This window comes from Saccopteryx leptura, chromosome 1 (genome assembly GCF_036850995.1).
Source record: "Saccopteryx leptura isolate mSacLep1 chromosome 1, mSacLep1_pri_phased_curated, whole genome shotgun sequence".
Lineage (NCBI taxonomy): Eukaryota > Metazoa > Chordata > Mammalia > Chiroptera > Emballonuridae > Saccopteryx > Saccopteryx leptura.
The window spans coordinates 259,481,690-259,502,920 of NC_089503.1; the positions used below are offsets into that span (position 1 = coordinate 259,481,690).

At 46.0% G+C, this 21,231-nt stretch overlaps 1 protein-coding gene across 2 annotated transcripts in view; it reads left to right on the forward strand.

Moving 5' to 3' along the window:
- MAP1S (microtubule associated protein 1S) overlaps positions 1–20,787 on the forward strand; it is a 31,889-nt gene extending 11,102 nt beyond the window's left edge. Inside the window, exons 6-8 of one of the 2 annotated variants that reach the window (XM_066349615.1) lie at positions 6,767–6,823; positions 19,472–19,707; positions 20,530–20,787. In XM_066349615.1, coding sequence (XP_066205712.1) covers positions 6,767–6,823; positions 19,472–19,707; positions 20,530–20,685 — 449 coding nt within the window. In that variant the 3' untranslated portion in view covers positions 20,686–20,787. The remainder of the gene's footprint in view (positions 1–6,766; positions 6,824–19,471; positions 19,708–20,529) is intronic. The other variant, XM_066349625.1, reaches the window with a different exon arrangement.
- Positions 20,788–21,231: the final 444 nt, after the last annotated feature.

Below are 21,231 nucleotides of genomic sequence, written 5' to 3' on the forward strand. Positions count from 1 at the left end.
GGCGGAGGGGTGGAGAAGCAAATGGGCGCTTCTCCTGTGTGCCCTGGCCGGGAATCGAACCCGGGTCCTCCGCACGCTAGTGTTGTTGTTTTTTAATAACAGAATTTATTACACAGTTAAGTTACAGGAACATTGGGTTGGAGCGGAAGGTGACCCCACAGTCTATACCTATAACCTCAGCTGCTAGACGGTTGTTAGAGAAAATGATTTATGGTATAGCTGAACTACTAATGACCGACAGGACAGAGGGACCATACCTCCTGGTGCTTTTATGATGGATAACACCAGCACTGAGTTTGATATTTATCTTGGTTGCTATGCCATTCTGGCCTTTTGCTGAGACGACTTTGTGGTTACATTGTGTAAACTTACAGGACACAACGAATCATTAACTGAGGCTCTGGGGGGGTGTGGAGACTCCTTAGGTCAGGTTCAGAACATGGAAATTCGAAATAAATCAAGAAGCACACAAAGATGGAGTCAGCTTTGTTTACATCTATAACTATACAGAGAAAGTTTTGGAAGCTGCCATACATACCAAATAGAGGGTTTTAGACTCATGATGAAAAAGGTGAGATTAACACAGGATCTGAACTGTTTACAGACTATGTACAGTTAATATTTCATTGCTTCAAATAAAATGTAGAAGCCTTACAACTATATAGATCCTCCCCCCCATTTTATATTCTAATTGTTGTGAATTATGTGGACATACATTGAAAACCTGACCAAATACTGGTACAGTTTTGCTCCCAGTAGTTACACATATTTAAAAAATCTTAAGAGGGAACACTTTTTTTTGTAGCTATCCTGACAGTTATGAAGGGATATCTCATGATTTTGATTTGCATTTCCCTGATGATGATTGATGTTGAGCATCTTTTCATCTGCCTGTTGGCCATTTTTTTATCTTTAGAGAAATATCTACTAAGTCCTTTGCTCATTTTTAATAGGCCTGTGTATGGTTTTCTTCTTGGGTTGTGAGAGTTCTCTTTGTATTCTGGATGTGAATTCCTTGTCAGATAATTTGCAGTGTTTTCTCCCATTCTGTGGCTTGCCTTTTTACTCTGTTGATAGTGTCCTTTGATGCACAAAAGCATTTGCATTTTTTTTAAGTGAGAGGAGGGGAGATAGACAGACTCCTGAATGCGCCTTGACCAGGATCCACTTGGCAGTGCTTAATCAACTGAGCTATCCTTAGTGCCTGAGGCCAATGCTCAGAAGAACTGAGCTGTCCTCAGCACCCAGGGCTGATGCTCCAATGGAGCCACTGGCTGCAAGAGGGGAAAAGAGAGAGAAGGGGAAGAGGGAGGGAAAGAGAAACATATGGTCGCTTCTCCTGTGAGCCCTGACCTGGGATTGAAGCCAGGATATCCCACACCTGGCCAATGCTCAATCCACTGAGCCAACCAGCCAGGGCCAATTATTACTTTTTTAAACATAAAGTCCATTTTTTCTTTTTTCTTTTGTCGCTTATGTTTTTGGTGTCATATCCAAGAAATCATTGCCAAATCTAATGTCATGAAGTTTTGCCTTATGTTTTCTTCTAAGAGTTTTATGGTTTTAGCTTTTAAATTATCTCTTTGGTCAATTTTGAGTTAATTTCTAAATATAGTGCTAAACAAGGGTTTACACAGGCCCTGGCCAGGTTTCTAAGTAGATAAAGTATCTACTTGGTGCACCAGAGGTCATGGGTTCGACCCCCAGTCAGGGAATGTATAAGAAGCAATCAATGAGTAATCTTTCCAAAGAACCAGCTTTTGGGTTCGTTGCTTCTATTTTGCTTTTCTTTCTTTTTCCCTCCTTTCCTTCCTTTCCTTCCTCCCTCCCTCCCACCCTTTCTTTTTTTAAGCGAGAAAGACACAGGAAGGAAGAGAAATGAGAAGCATCAAATCATAGTTATGACACCTTAGTTGTTCATTGCTTGCTTCTCATATGTGCTTTGACCAGGGAGCTCCAGCTGAGCCACTGTCCCTTTGCTAAAGCCAGGGACCTTGGGCTCAAGCCAGCAACCTTGGGCTTCAAATCAGCAACCTTTGGGCTCAAGCCAGCAACTATGGGATCCTGTCTGATCCCCAGCTCAAGCCAGTGACCCTGTGCTCAAGTTGGTGAGTGCGTCCTGAAGTCAGCCACCTCAAGGTTTCAAACCTGAGTACTCAGCATCCCGGATCGACACTCTATCTACTGTGCCACCACCTAGTCAGGCTTCTATGTTGGTTTTCTGTTCGCTATTTTATTGGTCTTGCTCTATATTTTCTTTCTTTTGCTAGCTTTGGATTTACTTTGTTCTTCTTTTTCTAGTTTCTTAATTTGTAAAGTTAGGTTGTTGATTTGAGATACTCTTTTTTGTTTGTTTGTTGTTTGTTTGTTTTTTTACAGAGACAGAGAGAGTCAGAGAGAGGGATAGACAGGGACAGACAGGAATGGAGAGATGAGAAGCATCAATCATTAGTTTTTCGTTGCGCATTGTGACACCTTAGTTGTTCATTGATTGCTTTCTCATATGTGCCTTGACCGCGGGCCTTCAGCAGACAGAGTGACCCCTTGCTCGAGCCAGCAACCTTGGGTCGAAGCTGGTGAGCTTTTGCTCAAACCAGATGAGCCCGCGCTCAAGCTGGTGACCTCAGGGTCTCGAACCTGGGTCCTCAGCATCCCAGTCCGACACTCTATCCACTGTGCCATCGCCTGGTCAGGCAAGATACTGTTTTTTTTATATAAGCTTTTAAAGTGTAATTTTATGGCTGTGAACTTCCCCTTTAGCACCATTTTCTCTCAGAAATTCTATGTCTTTGCTTTCAAAAGTTGGGTTATAATATGTCTCAGTGTGAGTCTCTGAGTTTGTTCTGCTTGGGGTCCATTAAACATCTGCTTGGATGTTTATGTCCATGTCTTTTATTAAATATGGGAAATTTTGATCTATTTTTCTTTTTTTATTTTTTAATACTCTTTCTGCTCCTTTTGAATCCAGAAAGAAAATGACCCTCAGGTTTGGATGCCTGTTGCCCTGAAAACCAATTACATTACACAGGTGCTGATGAGAAGGAAAGAGATTTATTCAAGTGCCGGCCACTTGAGAAGATGGGAGAACTTCTGTCCTTAAAATGGTGGCGCAGTGGATAGAGCGTTGGACTGGGATGTGGAGGACCCAGGTTCGAGACCTCGAGGTCGCCAGCTTGAGTGCAGGCTCATCTGGTTTGAGCAAAGCTCACAAGCTTGGACCCAAGGTCGCTGGCTCGAGCAAGGGGTCACTCGGTCTGCTATAGCCTCACGGTCAAGGCACATATGAGAAAGCAATCAATGAACAACTAAGGAACCACAACAAAGAATTGATATTCTCATCTCCCTCCCTTCCTGTCTGTCTGTCCCTATCTGTCTCTCTTTCTGACTCTGTCTCTGCCACAAAAAACAACAAACAAAAAACACATCTCCCTCTCTTGATGCAGGCAGGGATTTTTATAAGTAGGGGAAGGAGAGGGTCTGAGGAGTCATTCTTCTCATTATTTATTATTTTTAAATAAATAATTTTTTTTCTAGAGAGAGATTTTATTTGTTGATTTTATATTGTTGATTTTAGAGATTTATATTTTTGATTTTAGAGTGAGGAAAAAGAGAAATGGGAGGAAGAGCAGGAAAACACCAACTCATAGTACCATATTTCCCCATGTATAAGACATTCCCGTGTATAAGATTCGCCTTAATTTTGGGGCCCGAAATTTGGAAAAAATGTATTACATAAAGTTATTGAACTCAAGTTTTATTCATCATAAAGTTCGTACAACTCTTCATCACTGTCAAAACTCTCATCCATTAGCTTATCCTCATCTGTATCTGATGACGAATCACCGTCTTCATATATTGCCTCATCCTTAGTTCTATTTATGGCATTTGAAATGCCACACTTCTACAACCACTGTAAAAGACGTACCCAATATTTAGACCTCAAAGTTTGGGGGGGAAAGGGGCATCTTATACATGGTGAAATACAGGTAGTTGCTTCTACTTGCTATATGTGCCTTGACCAGGCAAGCCCAGGAATTTGAACTGGTGACCACAGCATTCCAGGTCAATACCCTATCTACTGTGCCACCACAGGCCAGGCCATTCTTCTCATTCTGATGTTAACACCTGATGTTCATCAGCCAGAGGAGAACAGGCCTTTTTTAACTGTAACAAGAACCTAGCCAGAGGTGAAAGTACGGGATTGACTATTTGCTTTTGATTTGTTACAGAACACATAATTGTGACTATTAAACTAGTAATATTGAGTCATAGTTATAAGAGCCACAGACTGGATTTAACAATTTATAGAAATTCTTTTATAAATTGACTTTGTTAGTATGTTCTTTTTTTAGAGAGAGAGATGGGAAAGGCGGAGGAGAGATGAGAAACATCAACTTGTAGTTGCTTCAGTTCAGTGGGGTTTTTTTGTTTTTGTTTTTAGTGAGAGAGAGACAGTGAGACAGAGAGAGGAACAGGTAGGGACAGACAGACAGGAAGGGAGAGAGGTAAGAAGCATTAATTCTTCGTTGTGTCACCTTAGTTGTTCATTGATTGCTTTCTCATATATGCCTTGACCGGGGCTCCAGCTGAGCCAGTGACCCCTTGGGCTCAAGCCAGTGACCTTGGGCTTCAAGCCAGCGACCTTTGGGCTCAAGCCAGCGACCTTGGGCTCAAGCCAGTGACCTTGGGCTTCAAGCCAGCGACCTCTGGGCTCAAGCCAGCAACCTTAGGATCATGTCAGTGATTGAGCTCTCAAGCTGACGAGCTCGTGCTCTTCCTGGTGACCTCAGGGTTTCAAATCGGAGCCCTCAGTGTCCCGGGCCAATGTTCAATCCACTGCACTGCCACTGGTCAGGCTATTAGTACATTCTTATTTAGCTCTATTTTATGGCTAGTTAGACTAATATCAGTAAATCAGTAACATAGCATACTTATAGCTGGTTACAATTCCCTACTGTGAATTTTTAGCTCCATTTCCATGGAGCTATTGTTGTTTTTCTAATTTTCCAGGGAAGTGGAAAACTTAGGCCTGTTGTAAAGCAAAATCTTGTGAATTAAAAGTAGGCTTAGGGCCCTGGCCATTTGGCTTAGCGGTAGAGTGTCGGCCCGGCGTGTGGAAGTCCTGGGTTCTATTCCCAGCCAGGGCACATAGGAGAAGTGCCCATCTGCTTCTCCACCCTTCCCCCTCTCCTTTCTCTGTCTCTCTCTTCCCCTCCCACAGCCAAGGCTCCATTGGAGCAAAAAGTTGGCCCAGGCGCTGAGGACAGCTCTATGGCCTCCGCCTCAGGCGCTAGAATGGCTCTGCTGAAGCAGAGCAACGGCCCAGATGGGCAGAGCATTACCCTCTAGTGGGCATGCCAGGTGGATTCTGGTTGGGCACATGCGGAGTCTGTCTGACTGCCTCCCCACTTCTAACTTTGGAAAAATACCAAAAAAATAAATAAATAAATAAAGTAGGCTTATTTTCCAGTGGTACATGTCGAACAGAGATGCAGTTACCTGTACAAATAAAACAGGTTATAAAAAGCTTTAGAGAGCCCTATCCGGTTAGCTCAGAGAGCATCATCCTGAAATGCCAAGGTTTCGGGTTTGATCCGTGGTCAAGGCACATATGGAAAGCAACCACTGAATGTACAATTAAGTGGAACAACAAATTAATCATTTCTCCCTTTCCCTCTTCCCTTTCTTCTGTCTCTCTAAAATCAATTAAAGCTTTAGCCAGGCGTCCCCAAACTACGGCCCGCGGGCCACAATGCGGCCCCCTGAGGCCATTTATCCAGCCCCCACTGCACTTCTGGAAGGGGCACCTCTTTCATTGGTGGTCAGTGAGAGGACCACTGTATTTGGCAGCCCTCCAATGGTCTGAGGGACAGTGAACTGGCCCCCTGTGTAAAAAGTTTGGAGACCCCTGCTTTAGGCAGATAAAGACAAGTAGAATTAAACACATGTGAGTCAGTCCCAATTAAGGGTCCTTCCAAGTATGGACTGGAATCCCTGTGTTATCCATGTGAATAGACTTGTAAACTGTCTCTAGTCCCTGTGTGCTCCAGATCTTTAGTAGGACTTTACCTTCCAATTGGGGTGGATGGAGAAGCTCACTGTTTCTTCTGCTTGGAAGAAAAGCAAGCAGTGACGAGCTGATGGATCTTTCTTATTTGCAGTTTGACTATCTTTGGTGATGTTATCAAGTACTTGGGTAATTTCTGTGTGGTTTACATAGCATTAGTTACTGAGGCAGTTTTCAAGTTTATGTCATGTCTTTCAGCTGAAGTTTTCAATTGCAGAGCTCAGAAAAAGTTTTAATTTTCAGTAATTTTAAGTTACAGAATGGGAGAAAAATAAAATCTTAGTTCAGAGGTTGTAGCCGAATCATTCAAGAAAACTAGAAAAATTCAGGATCCAGTTTAGTTTCTGATGTTAATAACTGTGTTATAAATGCTATTGAAAAACATAATTTCTTCCCTAAAATCCCCCTCATTTATATTAAAGATAGTCAAATTAAGACAATTTACTGCATTAAGTCTAGTTTCAATTTGGCCTGATTATTTGCATAAACACACAAGAATAGTAATTGATCATATAGGCTTTTTCAAATCTGCTTTACTAGAATCTCACAAGGAGTCTTTAGATTGGGTCCTACTGGCCCTTCCAGGCAAATAATCAAGCCCTACTGTTGCCATCAGGCTTTGCCTGTAGAGCCTATAGATCATTAAGTCATTGAGATTCCCAAAGATTTCTTAAGGTTCCTCTCTTTGCCATCTTTCAGGAAAGCAACCTTCTCCCTTACATGGAAAGACTGCCATGAACCACATGAATAATCAAGGTACTGGGCTATTTTCTTTTTTTTTTCTTTTTTCTTTTTTTTTTCTGCAGTTGGAAATGGGGAGGCAGTCAGACAGACTCCCACATGCGCCCGACTGTGATCCACCCAGCCTGCCCACCAGGGGGCGATGCTCTGCCCATCCGGGGCGTCGCTTTGTTGCAACTAGAGCCATTCTAGCGCCTGAGGCAGAGACCACAGAGCCATCCTCAGCGCCCGGGCCAACTTTGTTCCAATGGAGCCTTGGCTGCGGGAGGGGAAGAGAGAGACAGAGAGGAATGAGAGGGGGAGGGGTGGAGAAGCAGATGGGTGCTTCTCCTGTGTGCCCTGGCCGGGAATTGAACCCGGGATTCCTGCACGCCAGGCCGACGCTCTACCACTGAGCCAACCAGCCAGGGCCGGCACCGGGCTATTTTCTATTGGACTCTTATCAGCTTCAGAAGTCAGTCTCAATTCCTTAAGGCTTTCTGATAATATCCAGGTTCTGAAAGGATCAAATATGGAAAAAATATAAATGTCTCAATATTGATTTTTTGGTTTTTTTAGTGAGAGAGAAAAAGAGAGAGATGAGAAGCATTAACTCCTAGTTGTGTTGCTTTAATAGTTCATTGATTGCTTTCTTATACATGCCTTGACCCAGGGGGCTCCAGCAAAGTGAGTGACCCTTGCTCAAGCCAGCGACCCTGCACTCAAGCCAATTTCCTTATATCTGGAAAACAAAAAGATTTTAGAATCAACAATATTTTGAAAAGTCAGAATAGGCCCTGGCTGGCCAGTTGGCTCTGTGTTAGAACGTTGGCCCAGTGTGTCGATGTCTGAGGTTTGATTCCTGGTCAGGGCACACAGGAGAAGTGACCATTTCCTTCTGCATCCCCTCCTCATCCCTCTTCTCTCTTTCTTTCTCTCTCTTCTCCTTCCACAGCCATGGCTCGATTGGTTTGGGTGTATGGGCCTCAGGAGCTAAGGATGGTTCCATGGAGCCTGACTCCACCTCAGGCACCGAAAATAGCTTGGTTGTGAGCATGACCCCAGATGGGCAGAGTATTATTAGCCTCAGCTAGGGGTTGCTAGGTGAATGGGCGGCCACAGACAGGGGTGCATGTAGGAGTCTATTTTCCCTTCTCTCACTTGTAAAAAAAGGGAAACAAAAAGAAAAGTCAGAATAATAATTATTCTTAGTTCATTCAATCCCATATAATCTACTTTATTTATTCTGATTATTTCCCAGTATTTTCATAAATCTGTTTATTTTTCAGAATTTTATACATTTTTTTTTTTTTAACAGAGACAGAGAGAGAGTCAGAGAGGGATAGACAGGGACAGACAGACAGGAACAGAGAGATGAGAAGCATCAATCATTAGTTTTTCGTTGCACTTTGCGACACCTTAGTTGTTCATTGATTGCTTTCTCCTATGTGCCTTGACCGCGAGCCTTCAGCAGACCCAAGTAACCCCTTGCTTGAGCCAGCTACCTTGGGCTCAAGCTGGTGAGCTTTGCTCAAACCAGATGAGCCTGCGCTCAAGCTGGTGACCTCGGGATCTTGAACCTGGGTCCTTCTGCATCCCAGTCCGACGCTGTATCCACTGAGCCACCGCCTGGTCAGGCAGAATTTTATAAACCTTTATTAAGTCCAAAAATATGGTTTGAATATTTATTCCTGGAAATCCATTCCTGAAAATGTACTATATTTGAAAATGTATCAGAACAAGGCAATGGGTAACTTTAAATGACAAAAACTTAAAATGACATGGTCATAGACCTGATTACAGTGCAGTTGACAAAGGAATTTTAAAAATCATATTGTAAGATAACAATCAGAATTACAAATGAAAGTATATCAGAACTTTGTAGACTCTTGGAGATTTTCACAGAATCTCCAGAACATCAGTTTTAATAATAATATATGTATACAAATAGAAGAAATATGGTCCTGGCTGGATAGCTTGGTTGGTTAGAGCATCATCCTGCTATGCAGAGGTTATAGGTTCAGTCCCCAGTCAGGGCACATACAGGAATAGATTGATGTGTCTGTCTCCCTCCCTCTGCCCCTCTCCTCCTCTCTCACTCTCCCTCTCTCCCTTCTTTTCTTTCTAAAATCAGTAAATAAAGTTTTTTTAAAATGTTTATTTTATTGATTTTTCAGAGAGAGGAAGAGAGAGAGAGAGACAGGAACATTGAGCTGTTCCTGTATGTGCTCTGACTAGGGATCGAATTTTGTGCTTTGGGACGATGCACTAACCAACTGAACTATCTGGCCAGGGCAATAAAAAAGGTTTTTAAAAAAGAATATAGTTATTATTTATTATTGCTATATTTTTACAAAGCTTCCCATGTAATTTCAAGTATATCAAATAAGCCCAATTAATTGAAAATGTCTTTTTATTAAGAGAGAGAACAAATCCTTGAGGTATCACAGGGTCCCACCAGAATAACCCAAAGTCACTTCTGTCTCTCAAAATTTAAACACTAGGAAGGTTGAATAAAGGACTTTTGTTGTATCTGCTCGGCAACTCTTGTTACTGAGACAATTGCCTGACTCCTTTTGACCAATTTTGTATCTAGAACTTATTAAGTGGCTTTAGTATTAAGAAATTAATCAATTTGTTCCCCGCTGTCAGTTGTATCAAGGGGACTTTTGTGGGAAAATAAAAGTTTTTAAAAAAGCAAGGGGAGGCCCTGGCCGGTTGGCTCAGTGGTAGAGTGTCGGCCTGGCGTGCGGAAGTCCCAGGTTTGATTCCCGGCCAGGGCACACAGGAGACGCTCCCATCTGCTTCTCCACCTCTCCCCCTCTCCTTCCTCTGTCTCTCTCTTCCCCTCCCACAGCCAAGGCTCCATTGGAGCAAAGATGGCCCGGGCGCTGGGGATGGCTCCATGGCCTCTGCCTCAGGTGCTAGAGTGGCTCTGGTCACAAGAGAGCGACACCCCGGATGGGCACAGCATCGCCCCCTGGTGGGCGTGCCGGGTGGAGCCCGGTCGGGTGCATGCGGAGGTCTGTCTGACTGCCTCCCCGTTTCCAGCTTCAGAAAAATACAAAAAAAAAACAAAAAAAAAACCAAGGGAGCCTGACCTGGCGGTGGCACAGTGGATAGAGCATCAGACTGGGATGCAGAGGACCCAGGTTCGAAACCCCGAGGTCGCCAGCTTGAGCGCAGGCTCGTCTGGTTTGAGCAAAAGCTCACCAGCTTGGACCCAGGGTCACTGGCTCGAGCAAGGGGTTACTCGGTCTGCTGAAGGCCCATGGTCAAGGCACATATGAGAAAGCAATCAATGAACAACTAAGGTGTTGCAACGCGCAAAGAAAAACTAATGATTGATGCTTCTCATCTCTTTGTTCCTTTCTGTCTATCCCTCTCTCTGTCTCTGTAAAAAAAAAAAAAAAAGCAAGGGGAGGCCCTGGCTGGTTGGCTCAGTGGTAGTGTCGGCCCAGCATGTGAAAGTTCCAGGTTTAAGTCCCAGTCAGGGAACACAAGAGAAGTGATCATCTGCTTCTTCATGCCTCCCTCTCCCCCTTCTCTCTCTCTTTCTCTTTCTCTCTTCCCCTCCCACAGCCATGGCTCCAGATGTTAGAGCAAGTTGGCCCTGGGCACCTACGATGGGTCCATGGCCTCACCTCAGGCACTAAAATATAGCTTGGTTGCCAAGCAATGGAGCAATGGCCTCAGAGGGGCAGAGCATCACCTGGTAGGGGCTAGCCAGGTGGATCCCAGTCAGGGTGTGTGCAGGAGTTTGTCTTTCTGCCTCCCTGCCTCTCAATTTAAAAATTAAAAAAAGGAGCTCTTGGGCCTTTCCATTTATAGTCAAAATCACTATTCCACTCCACTATTTACATGCCTTCCCCTTTTTGTCATTTTTTCCCTATTTATTTATTTATTTATTTTTTGTATTTTTCTGAAGTTGAAAACGGGGAAGCAGTCAGACAGACTCCCGCATGCACCCGACTGGGATCCACCCAACACGCCCACCAGGGGGCGATACTCTGCCCATCTGGGTCGTCGCTCTGTCGCAACCAGAACCACTCTAGTGCCTGAGGCAGAGGCCACAGAGCCATCCTCAGAGCCCTGGCCAACTTTGCTCCAATGGAGCCTTGGCTGTGGGAGGGGAAGAGAGAGACAGAGAGGAATGAGAGGGGGAGGGGTGGAGAAGCAAATGGGCTCTTCTGTGTGCCCTGGCTGAGAATCAAACCTGGGACTTCTGCACGCCAGGCCGACGCTCTACCACTGAGCCAACCGGCCAGGGCCGACATTTCTACTTCTAATATCCTCTCTTCCTGTAATGTGTATGCCCTTTTATATCTCTCACGCCTTTTTTTTTCATATCCTCATTTCTTTCTCTTTGCTCCTTCCTCCTGCACAAACCTTCTGCTACTTATATAGGCCTGTGACTTACATAAACCTTCTGCAGCTTGCCTAGTCCCTCCTTTAAGTCATTTGGAAATAACTATTTTAGAATCATGCATTTTCTATTTTTGTCTGTTAAACAATGTATTTTTATACCTTATATTTTTATTATTAAAACCATGGTTTCTTTTCAGTTGTATTAGATTTCTTTTTTTTTCTTTTTTTTTTTTTTTTTTTCATTTTTCTGAAGCTGGAAACGGGGATAGACAGTCAGACAGACTCCCGCATGCGCCCGACCGGGATCCACCCGGCACGCCCACCAGGGGCGGTGCTCTGCCCCCCAGGGGGCGATGCTCTGCCCATCCTGGGCGTCGCCATATTGCGACCAGAGCCACTCTAGCGCCTGAGGCAGAGGCCACAGAGCCATGCCCAGCGCCCGGGCCATCTTTGCTCCAGTGGAGCCTTGGCTGCGGGAGGGGAAGAGAGAGGCAGAGAGGAAAGCGCGGCGGAGGGGTGGAGAAGCAAATGGGCGCTTTTCCTATGTGCCCTGGCCGGGAATCGAACCCGGGTCCTCCGCACGCTAGGCCGACGCTCTACCGCTGAGCCAACCGGCCAGGGCCCAGTTGTATTAGATTTTTAATTTTTGATACCTTAACCTTCAGTATGACCAAAAGTGGGTAATCAGCATTCTTTAGATTGATACTATTACAAACATATTCATAACTTTCAGAAACAGGTTCTTTGGCCTTAGCCGGTTGACTCAGTGGCTAGAACGTTGGCCCAGCATGTGGAAGTCCCAGGTTTGATTCCCAGTCAGGGCACAAATGAGAAGTAACCATCTGCTTCTCTTCCTGTCTCCCTCTCCCCCTTCTCTCTCTCTTCTTTTGCAGCCAGTAGCTCAGTTGGTCCAAGCGTCAGCCCCACTCACTGAGCTTGGTTGATTCAAGCTTCAGTTCCAGACAGGGGTTGCTGGGTGGATCCCGGGTGGGGAGCATGTGGGAGTGTGTCTCTCTGTCTCCCCTCCTCTCACTTTAAAAAAAGAAAGAAAGAAAGAGGCCCTGGCCGGTTGGCTCAGTGGTAGAGCGTCGGCCTGGCGTGCAGGAGTCCCGGGTTCGATTCCTGGCCAGGGCACACAGGAGAAGCGCCCATCTGCTTCTCCATCCCTCCCCCTCTCCTGGGCATGCCGGGTGGATCCCGGTCGGGCGCATGCAGGAGTCTGTCTGACTGCCTCCCTGTTTCCAACTTCAGAAAAAATACAAAAAATAAATAAATAAATAAATAAAACCAACTCCCTCAAAAAAAAAAAAGAAAGAAAGAAACAGGTTCTGTCTCCTGATCAGAAGGTGGCAGAGTGGCTAGAACATCAACCTGGGACACTGAGGACCCATGTTCGAAACTCTGAGGTCACCAGCTAGAGTGCAGGCTCCCCAGCTTGAGCACAGGGTCGCTGGCTTGAGCACAGGGTCACTGGCTCGTCTGGAGCCCCTCCTCCACCCCCCCATCAAGGCACATATGAGAAAGCATTGAATGAATAACTGAAGTGTCGCAACTACGAGTTGATGCTTCTCATCTCTTTCTCCTTTCCGTCTCTATCTCTCTCTGTCTCTCTTGCTAAACAAACAAAAGAGAGGTTCTTTCATTGACAGACACGTTATATTTTAGAGGACATAACAGATAACAAGAACTTTTCTGTACCTCCAGGCAAAACAAACACATTTTATGTTAATAACTTTAAAAGACATTAATTAAACCGGTAGTAATATTAAATGATTTCTCAGAGCAGCTGATTCTTTAAAAAAATACACTTTGAATAACTTTGTATTTTACCACATATATAAATGGTATTATTAATAGCTGTAGAGAAGGCAAGATTTTTTCCGTTGTCCTTGACAGTTTTTCAAGGAGGCTTGAGGGGAGGGAGGAAGAGATACCACCAAGCAGGGACTATTTGGAGCCGCTTGAATTTTTTAAAAGTGGCACTTGCACATTTTTTTCTTCTTCTTTACATTGAGATCACACTCTCACCCCTTCTCCCACAGCCTGAACAAGGTTTGGGGTGGCATAGTGCCCCTGTTGTTCCTGGGACCAGAGCAGTTCCCAGACCTTTAGGAGGCTTTAAAGTGTTTAAACGACTCCATTTTTCCCCCCTCCCTGAGTTTTCTGTCTGGGAGGGGAATGAGATTTTTTTACTCAGTTTGAACCACCAATTTTTTTCCTGAGTAGAATCCTAATTATGTAACAGCATGAAAACTGGTACATAAAATAGTTTTGATTAGTCATTGACATAGCTATAAGTTAACCAGTCAGCTCGAATATGGCCTATTGGACTCTTTGGTGGAACTGAGACCAAGCCACATGTTTTAAAGCATAAACAAAATTCAAAACAAAGTTCAAACAAACAAGTATTTACAACCAAATTCTCCAAAAGGAGGGACTGAGACACTAATCTTAGAACCTTATCTCACACCAACCAGTATAGCAAATTACCTTTACAAGGTCCAGATAGCTCAGATCCCAAACAGCAAAGACACAGAATTCCCAGTGTGAATAAAATAGCGAGAATTTCAGACTGACTGACAGATAGACAGACAGATTAAAGCTCTCAAACCGAAACCGACTCCTCCTATTTCACAGACCTGAGTACAATTTCAAATACAAACAAGGTAAATCAGAGACTCAAGTATGACACATAAATGAAACCTAATCAAGCCAAATAGCAGAGTTGCTACTTGGCCCCCAAAACTGAAGAGAATGAACACAGAGCACAGCAATTAGCATGGCAAGACCTTATAGAACACATAAACAAGTTCAGGTTCCAAAATTTCATTCTATTTAAGTTTAAATGACTGGTCCTCAAACATTCCAGTTTTAAAGCAACAATGCTCAATATTTAAATATAGGCATGAGACTATTCTATAGAATATATACAGTCAAAAATATACTCTATATACCTTATAGAGTATATACAGCCAAAACAAAACAAACCACCAAGTACTATGACCAAATCTCAGGGTGCCGAGACATTTTTCATGTCACAGAGCCTTGTCACCCACTAGGAGGCGCCTGTGGATTCCTCATGGAATCTGCAAATTATTCCAAAGAACCCCCAAGTGGTGTCAAGGCAAAAAAGGCTTCTGGTTGTGCACACCAGGGACTTTTACCCGGCAGTCTGTCAACTCCCCAAAGTTAGTAGAGGCAGACAGAAAAACAATCAACTCCTCCTGTGCAGGTACTATACAGGCAACTGACTCCCACATGGAGGTACTAGGGTTGAAGTCCTAGAGTCTCGCCTGCCAAAGCTATACTGCAAATGACTCATAGCCCAGTCCTAAATGGCTACAAAATCCCAAATGTCTAAAAAGACCCAAAGTTAGTGATAGAAGACTCCTTGTATGCACACCAGTTTGACTCACCCAGAGGCCTGTTTCCTTTTACCAGCTGGGCATAGCAGGCAACCAGCGCCAAGAGAGTGAAGGACAGTGCCCAAATAAAATCACTTGGTAGCTGCTAGGGATTCCAAAGTTTCTCATGGGTTGATCAGTCACAGGCAGCCTGGGACCCCGTCCGAGATCCAGACACTTACTAGAGGGCCACCTGTCACCAGGAAAACCAGTTATACTACACAGGTGCTGATAAGAAGGAAAGAGGTTTATTCAAGTGCTGGCCATCTGAGAAGATGGGAGGACTCTTGTACTCAAAAACCCATTTCTGGCCTGGCCTGTGGTGACGCAGTGGATCAAACCTCGACGTGGAATGCTGAGGTCGCCGGTTCAAAACCCTGGGCTTGCCTGGTCAAGGCACATATGGAAGTTGATGCTTCCTGCTCCTCCCTCCTTTCTCTCTCTCTCACACACAAACACATATACACACACACTCACTCTCTCCTCTCTAAAATACATAAAAAATAAAAAAATAAAACATTTCCGCCTGACCAGGCGGTGGCACAGTGGACAGGGACATAGAGGACCCGGGTTCGAGACCCTGAGGTCGCTAGCTTGAGTGCAGGCTCATCTGGTTTAAGCAAGGCTCACCAACTTGAGCTCAAAGTCATTGGCTTGAGCAAGGGGTCACTCAGTCTGCTGTAGCCCTCCAGTCGAGGCACATATGAGAAAGCAATCAATGAACTAAGGTGCTGCAATGAAGAATTGATGTTTTTCATCTCTCTCCCTTCCTGTCTGTCTGTCCCTATCTGTCCCTGTCTCTGACCCTGTCTCTGTCGCAAAAAAAAACCCAAACAAAACCATTTTCCTCTCTTGGTGTAGACAGGGATTTTTATAAGGAGGGGAAGGAGGGGACCTAAGGATTCATTCTTCTCATTCTGATGTTCATCAGCCAGAGGAGAACAGGTCTATTAACTGTAACAAAAACTTGGCCAGAGGTGAAAGTACAGGATTGATTATATACTTTGTTTGTGTGTGTGTGTGTGTTTTTCTGAAGCTGGAAACAGGGAGGCAGTCAGACAGACTCCCACATGTGCCCGACCGGGATCCACCCGGCATGCCCACCAGGGGGCGATGCTCTGCCCATCTGGGGCATCGCTCTGCCGCAATCAGAGCCATTCTAGCGCCTGAGGCAGAGGCCACGGAGCCATCCTCAGCGCCCGGGGCCAACTTTGCTCCAGTGGAGCCTCGGCTGCGGGAGGGGAAGAGAGAGACAGAGGAAGGAGAGGGGGAGAGGTGGAGAAGCAGATGGGCGCTTCTCCTGTGTGCCCTGGCTGGGAATCAAACCCAGGACTTCCGCACGCCAGGCCGATGCTCTACCACTGAGCCAACCGGCCAGGGCCTGATTATATACTTTTGATTTGTTATAGAACACATAATTATGTGGCCAACAGTTTTTGCCCCTGGGCCAGATTAGAAAGAAAACTTTTTTCTTTTTTCTTTTTTTTTTTTTTTTTCTGAAGCTGGAAACGGGGAGAGACTCCCGCATGCGCCTGACCGGGATCCACCCGGCATGCCCACCAGGGGCAGGACGCTCTGCCCACCAGGGGGCGATGCTTTTACCAGGGGGCAATGCTCTGCCCCTCTGGGGCGTCGCTCTGCAGCGACCAGAGCCACTCTAGTGCCTGGGGCAGAGGCCAAGGAGCCATCCCCAGCACCCGGGCCATCTAGGCTGCGGGAGGGGAAGAAAGAGACAGAGAGGAAGGAGGGGGGGGTGGAGAAGCAAATGGGCGCTTCTCCTATGTGCCCTGGCTGGGAATCAAACCCGGATCCCCCGCACGCCAGGCCGACGCTCTACCGCTGAGCCAACCGGCCAGGGCCTAGAAAGAAAACTTTTTTCACGGACCAGATGAAATATTAAAATTTTTAAATGTTATATACAAAAACGATTCGTTTAAGTAAACAAAATTTTATTATGTAATTTGTTTATAAATAAATATAAGTAATTTAGTACAACAAATTAACAAAAAAACTAATGTGATGTGTTGAGGTGCTTTGCATTGCCTATTATATTTTTAATATCTGGCTCTATGCTTGTAGTAGCTATTCTTAACACAGCCTCCAAATGTAAATCATTCAATCTCGATCTTGTTGTACTTTTATTCAGATTCATTAAAGAAAAAGTTTGTTCACAAATATAAGTTGAGCTTACTAAATTGAAGTTGAAGATTACTAAATATTCCTTGGCAAGTTTTTTTTAATTTCCATATTTTCCATTATTCAGTTGCTTATAAAAATTGCACAGACGAGTACAAAAGTTGTAAGTCTTTATAATGGAATTTTTTAAAAAAATAAAGTATTGCGAATCCATTCAACCAATTATTGGAAGTTAACCCTAGATTAGTTACACGCGGAATTCTTTTCCGCGTATCACTATCTTCTTAAATATCTCAATTTCCAATAATCAAAGATACTTCCACTTCTGAGTAGCTGAGATTTTAACTTTCATTGTTGTACAATGGTTAGATATTGTAGTTTATGTATAATGATTTAAAGTACTACTTATTTCATTTCCACAGTGCTTCGTGCGGATAATATTAAAAATTTAATCGCGGGCCACATAAACTCATTACGCAGGCCGGATTTGGCCCACAGGCCATATGTTGACCATGCTTGCCCTAGTCCTTAATATCTGGCTCCCAAAAGTGAGGGGAGGAGAGAAGAAGAAATATGCAGTCCTTTAAATCTCACAGAAGTCGCTTCAACTTGAGGGGAGGGACTATAGTAGAGTTGTCCGCTAGGTGGGTAGAGGGATTCCTGGTCCTTCCTACTGCCTCATCCTCCTAGAATCCTCCCACTGTGTTAAAATTTTTTCCTGCATACTATAAAGATGATGCTTCAACATGTAATCAACAAAAGAAATTATTAGATAGTTCCCCTACTCTTTTCCACTCTTAAGTTTTGGGAGCTTAGCATGTATTTGACATTCCAGCTCATGTTGGCTCACACTCACCACTTTTCAGTATTTGGTATCCACTACACTGTGTAGCACAGGACTAGAATTACTTATGGAGGTCAGGCTGGTGAGAAAGCAGTGATAATGACAAGAGTAATAACAACTATAGTTTGTGTTTACTGAGCACTTGCTTGTGGGCTGGGCCTTATTCCAGGAACCCAGGGTAGTCCTGCCCTCCAGGAACTGATGGTTATCTTTGGCTTCTTTTCCTACAAGGCCTGGACTTGGCTCCTGGACACCTTGGTCTCTCAATTCTCTCTCTCTCTCTCTTTTATTTTTAGATGACAGGAGGGGAGATAATGAGGCAGACTCTGGTATGCACCCTGACCAGGATCCACCTGGCAACCCCCGTCTAGGGCCAGTGTTTGAGTACTGAGTTCTTTTCAGTGCCTGAGGCTGATACATTCTAACAGAGCTATCCTCAACACCTAGGACCATGTTCGAACCAATCTTGCCACTGGCTGTGGGAGGAGAAGAGGGAGAGAAGGGGGGTGGAGAAGCAAATGATCATTCCTCCTATGTGCCCTGACCAAAATCAAACTCAAGATGTCCATATGCCAGGCCGATGCTCTATCCACTGAGCCACCAGCCAAGGCCTCTCAATTCTCTTCAAGCCTCAGCGCCCACCTGAGCTATCACCTCTTGTCTTTCTTGGACAGATTCCCAGGGAGGCACCTAATGGACCCCTGTGACCTTTGGCAGATTATCCTAGCACAGGGGTATGGAAGAGGGTGGCTCCCCAGGGCCCATGGGAAAAGCTGGCACCTAGAGGCTGGGAGTCATTTGAGGTTCTATCTGCCAGGTCATTTGGCCTCTTTAGAGAGGCCACAGTCTTGGCCACTCAGGGTTGCCGTGAAACTGTCCTATAGGGTAAACTTCTTAGCTTTGCAGGCCAGACCATATCTGTCCCAAGGTCAGAGCATCTCAGTAAGTAACTGAATCATATTTACAAAAGCAGATGGTCATTGTATTTAGCCTACAGGCCACAGCTTGCTAGCCCTTCTTCTACCCTCATCCTCTTGCCTTTGGTCCCCTCATCTTCTCTTTGCCCCTCAAACTCTACTGCTCCTGTCTCCCTTGTGTTTCCCATACCTACAGTAGCTTTCTCTTCTAGAGGCTGTAAGCAGCATCCTTACCACCACAGTCCCCAGTTTCAAGTGACAGACTCCACTTGCCTAAAGCCAGGGTTTCATTCATTTGCAAATTCCCCTGTAGCTTTTTGGGCCCACACCCTGAGGTGGGCAATGTTTATGATCATAAGACATCAAGCATCTGGCAGGCTTCCTGTGCCCAAGACCCAACCAAGTGATTATGAGTTCATTCATCCCAAAGTGGCAACCTGGTCCCCCTTCCACAGGCTCTGGGTTCAGGGCTGTGAACAAGGCTCTAAGCGCAGCTGCCCCAACTCCATCCAGGCCTTCCTGTCCTGGGTTTCCTTGTAACTCGATCCCTCCCACACCAGCTCTGGCTCCCCATCACCCTTGTAGGCAGGGACTTTGATCTGTCTTGGTCACTACCTTGCTCCCAGGATGTGGTACCCAGGACAACTTGAATAATGTCCCTGAGTAATTGAACAGATGGATGCTGCAGTAGCAGCAGAGCCTTCCAGGCATCAACTGCTTCGGGCTCAACTGCCAAAACTCCCCTCTTTCAGGAAGCCCTCTGCAGATGCCAACTCCTCTGGCTCTGAGGATTTTTGTGTTTGGAGACTGGCAGGGAGGGTCCAGGTACTAAGGTGTCCTGTCCATGCCAGGGAGGGCTTGTCAACCAACCATAAAACAGTGAGATCAGGCCGCCTACTGAGGAGGGAGCCACTCAGAGGTACAAACAGAGCTGAGAGCCTTGTCCCAGGCCTTGAATCTCGGCTCCTCCCCAGTCCTGGGAGCTCATGACTGATCCTATCCCTCTTGCCCACAGGATCAACCAGCAGCCGGCCAGGTGGGTTGGAGGCCTCACCTGGCTCCCCTGTCTATCTTGACCTGGCCTACCTACCCAGCGGAAGTAGTGTCTGCCAGGTGGATGAGGAGTTCTTTCGGAGGGTGCGTGCGCTCTGCTACGTCATCAGCGGCCAGGACCAGCACAAAGAAGAGGGAATGCGGGCTGTTCTGGATGCACTGCTGGCCGGCAAACAGCAGTGGGATCGTGACCTCCAGGTGAATGATTGCTCCAGGGCCTTAGACAGTCTTGGTACAGGGCGGAGTCAGCACCTCCCAGTGTCTTCTTGTTGAACCTACACAGGGGTAGGAATGGGGCTCAGACTCAACTGCGTGGCCAAGGCCACAAGGAAAGGATGCTAATGCAGGAGTCCTCCCCAGCTCTTCCTGTCACATCTATTTCCTCATGCATCTGCGGCAACCTGGGTGGGGATGCAGGGCGGGGCTGGTTCGATCACCTCTTCTGACCCCCAGTTGCTAACTGCTCTGCTGTCATGAGAATTGGCTAGGGAGAACAGGTAGGGTGTGTGGCATCTACACAGTTGAGAAAGAGGGCTGGGGTCCTTCCCAAAGGAAGCCTTGAAACAGCCTTGAAGAGTGAGGCAAGTTTGGGCAGAGGGAAGAGCTTCTGGGTACTGTACCTGGCTACCAGCTCAGCATGTATGTGTGTGGCACTTGCCCTTGCACGCTGCTTACAAAGCCTGGGTGTAGTGCACAGCATGGGCAAAGGCCTGGAGGTGGGAGTGGGCCTCCTGAGTCCAAGTAGCTGGAGGGAGGCCTGTGTGAGCCCGGAGTGGGAAGCATGGAGAGGGGTTCACAGAGTAGTAGCCCTCTTTCCTGGGTTGTAAGAAAGTCCTTTGGGTGCTGTGGGGAACAGAAGGGATTTCAGGGACCAGCTGGCCACTAGCTGCAGACATCCAGGCAAGAGATAAGGGAGGTGGAACATATGTGGTCAGAGAAGGGGCCTCAGCTGCCTAGGGGCTGAGCCACAAGGGCAGAGGATATTCCTCTTCATTGCCTGTCCATTTTTCCTGCCCGCAGGTGACCTTGATCCCCACCTTCGACTCAATGGCCATGCACGAGTGGTATGAGGAGACACATGCCCGGCACCAGGCGCTGGGTATCACGGTGCTGGGCAGTAACAGCACAGTATCCATGCAGGACGAGGCCTTCCCCGCTTGCAAGGTGGAGTTCTAGCCCTGCCCTACCCCACCCTACCCTACTCTACCCCACCCTCAGCCCAATCTGCCACTGTCCTGAGAGTCACTGCATCAGAAATAAACCAAGTGTCCCATTCTACTGTGGCCTCGGTTCCTTCTGCCAACAGGAAACTTGGTGGCACGTGAGACAGTCCTTGCCACCATGTGGGTCCCAGATCAGGCATAGCAGAGGGTGTGCCCCTCCAGTAATGACTGCTGGAATTGGGGCTCACTGCTGACTGCAGTCCTCCAGCCCACCCTGACTACTGTGAAGGACCCACTTTACAGATAGGAGGCAGCTGCCAGACCCCTGCCATATGGACCGATCCATGTCTAAGGTGAGGTTTGAACCCTAGAGACAATGCTCCAAAGCCATAAAATAAAAGCTTCCCTCTCTTCTGGAGAAAAGCCATGCTTGTGCCAGGAGTCACAGCTGGAGGAAGGTCTTAAAGAAGAATCAGAAACCCAAAAGTTGTAAATGCAGTGTCTTGATGAGCCCCCGCCCTTATCACTGCATGTACAGAAATTCCTAGATACAATTTTA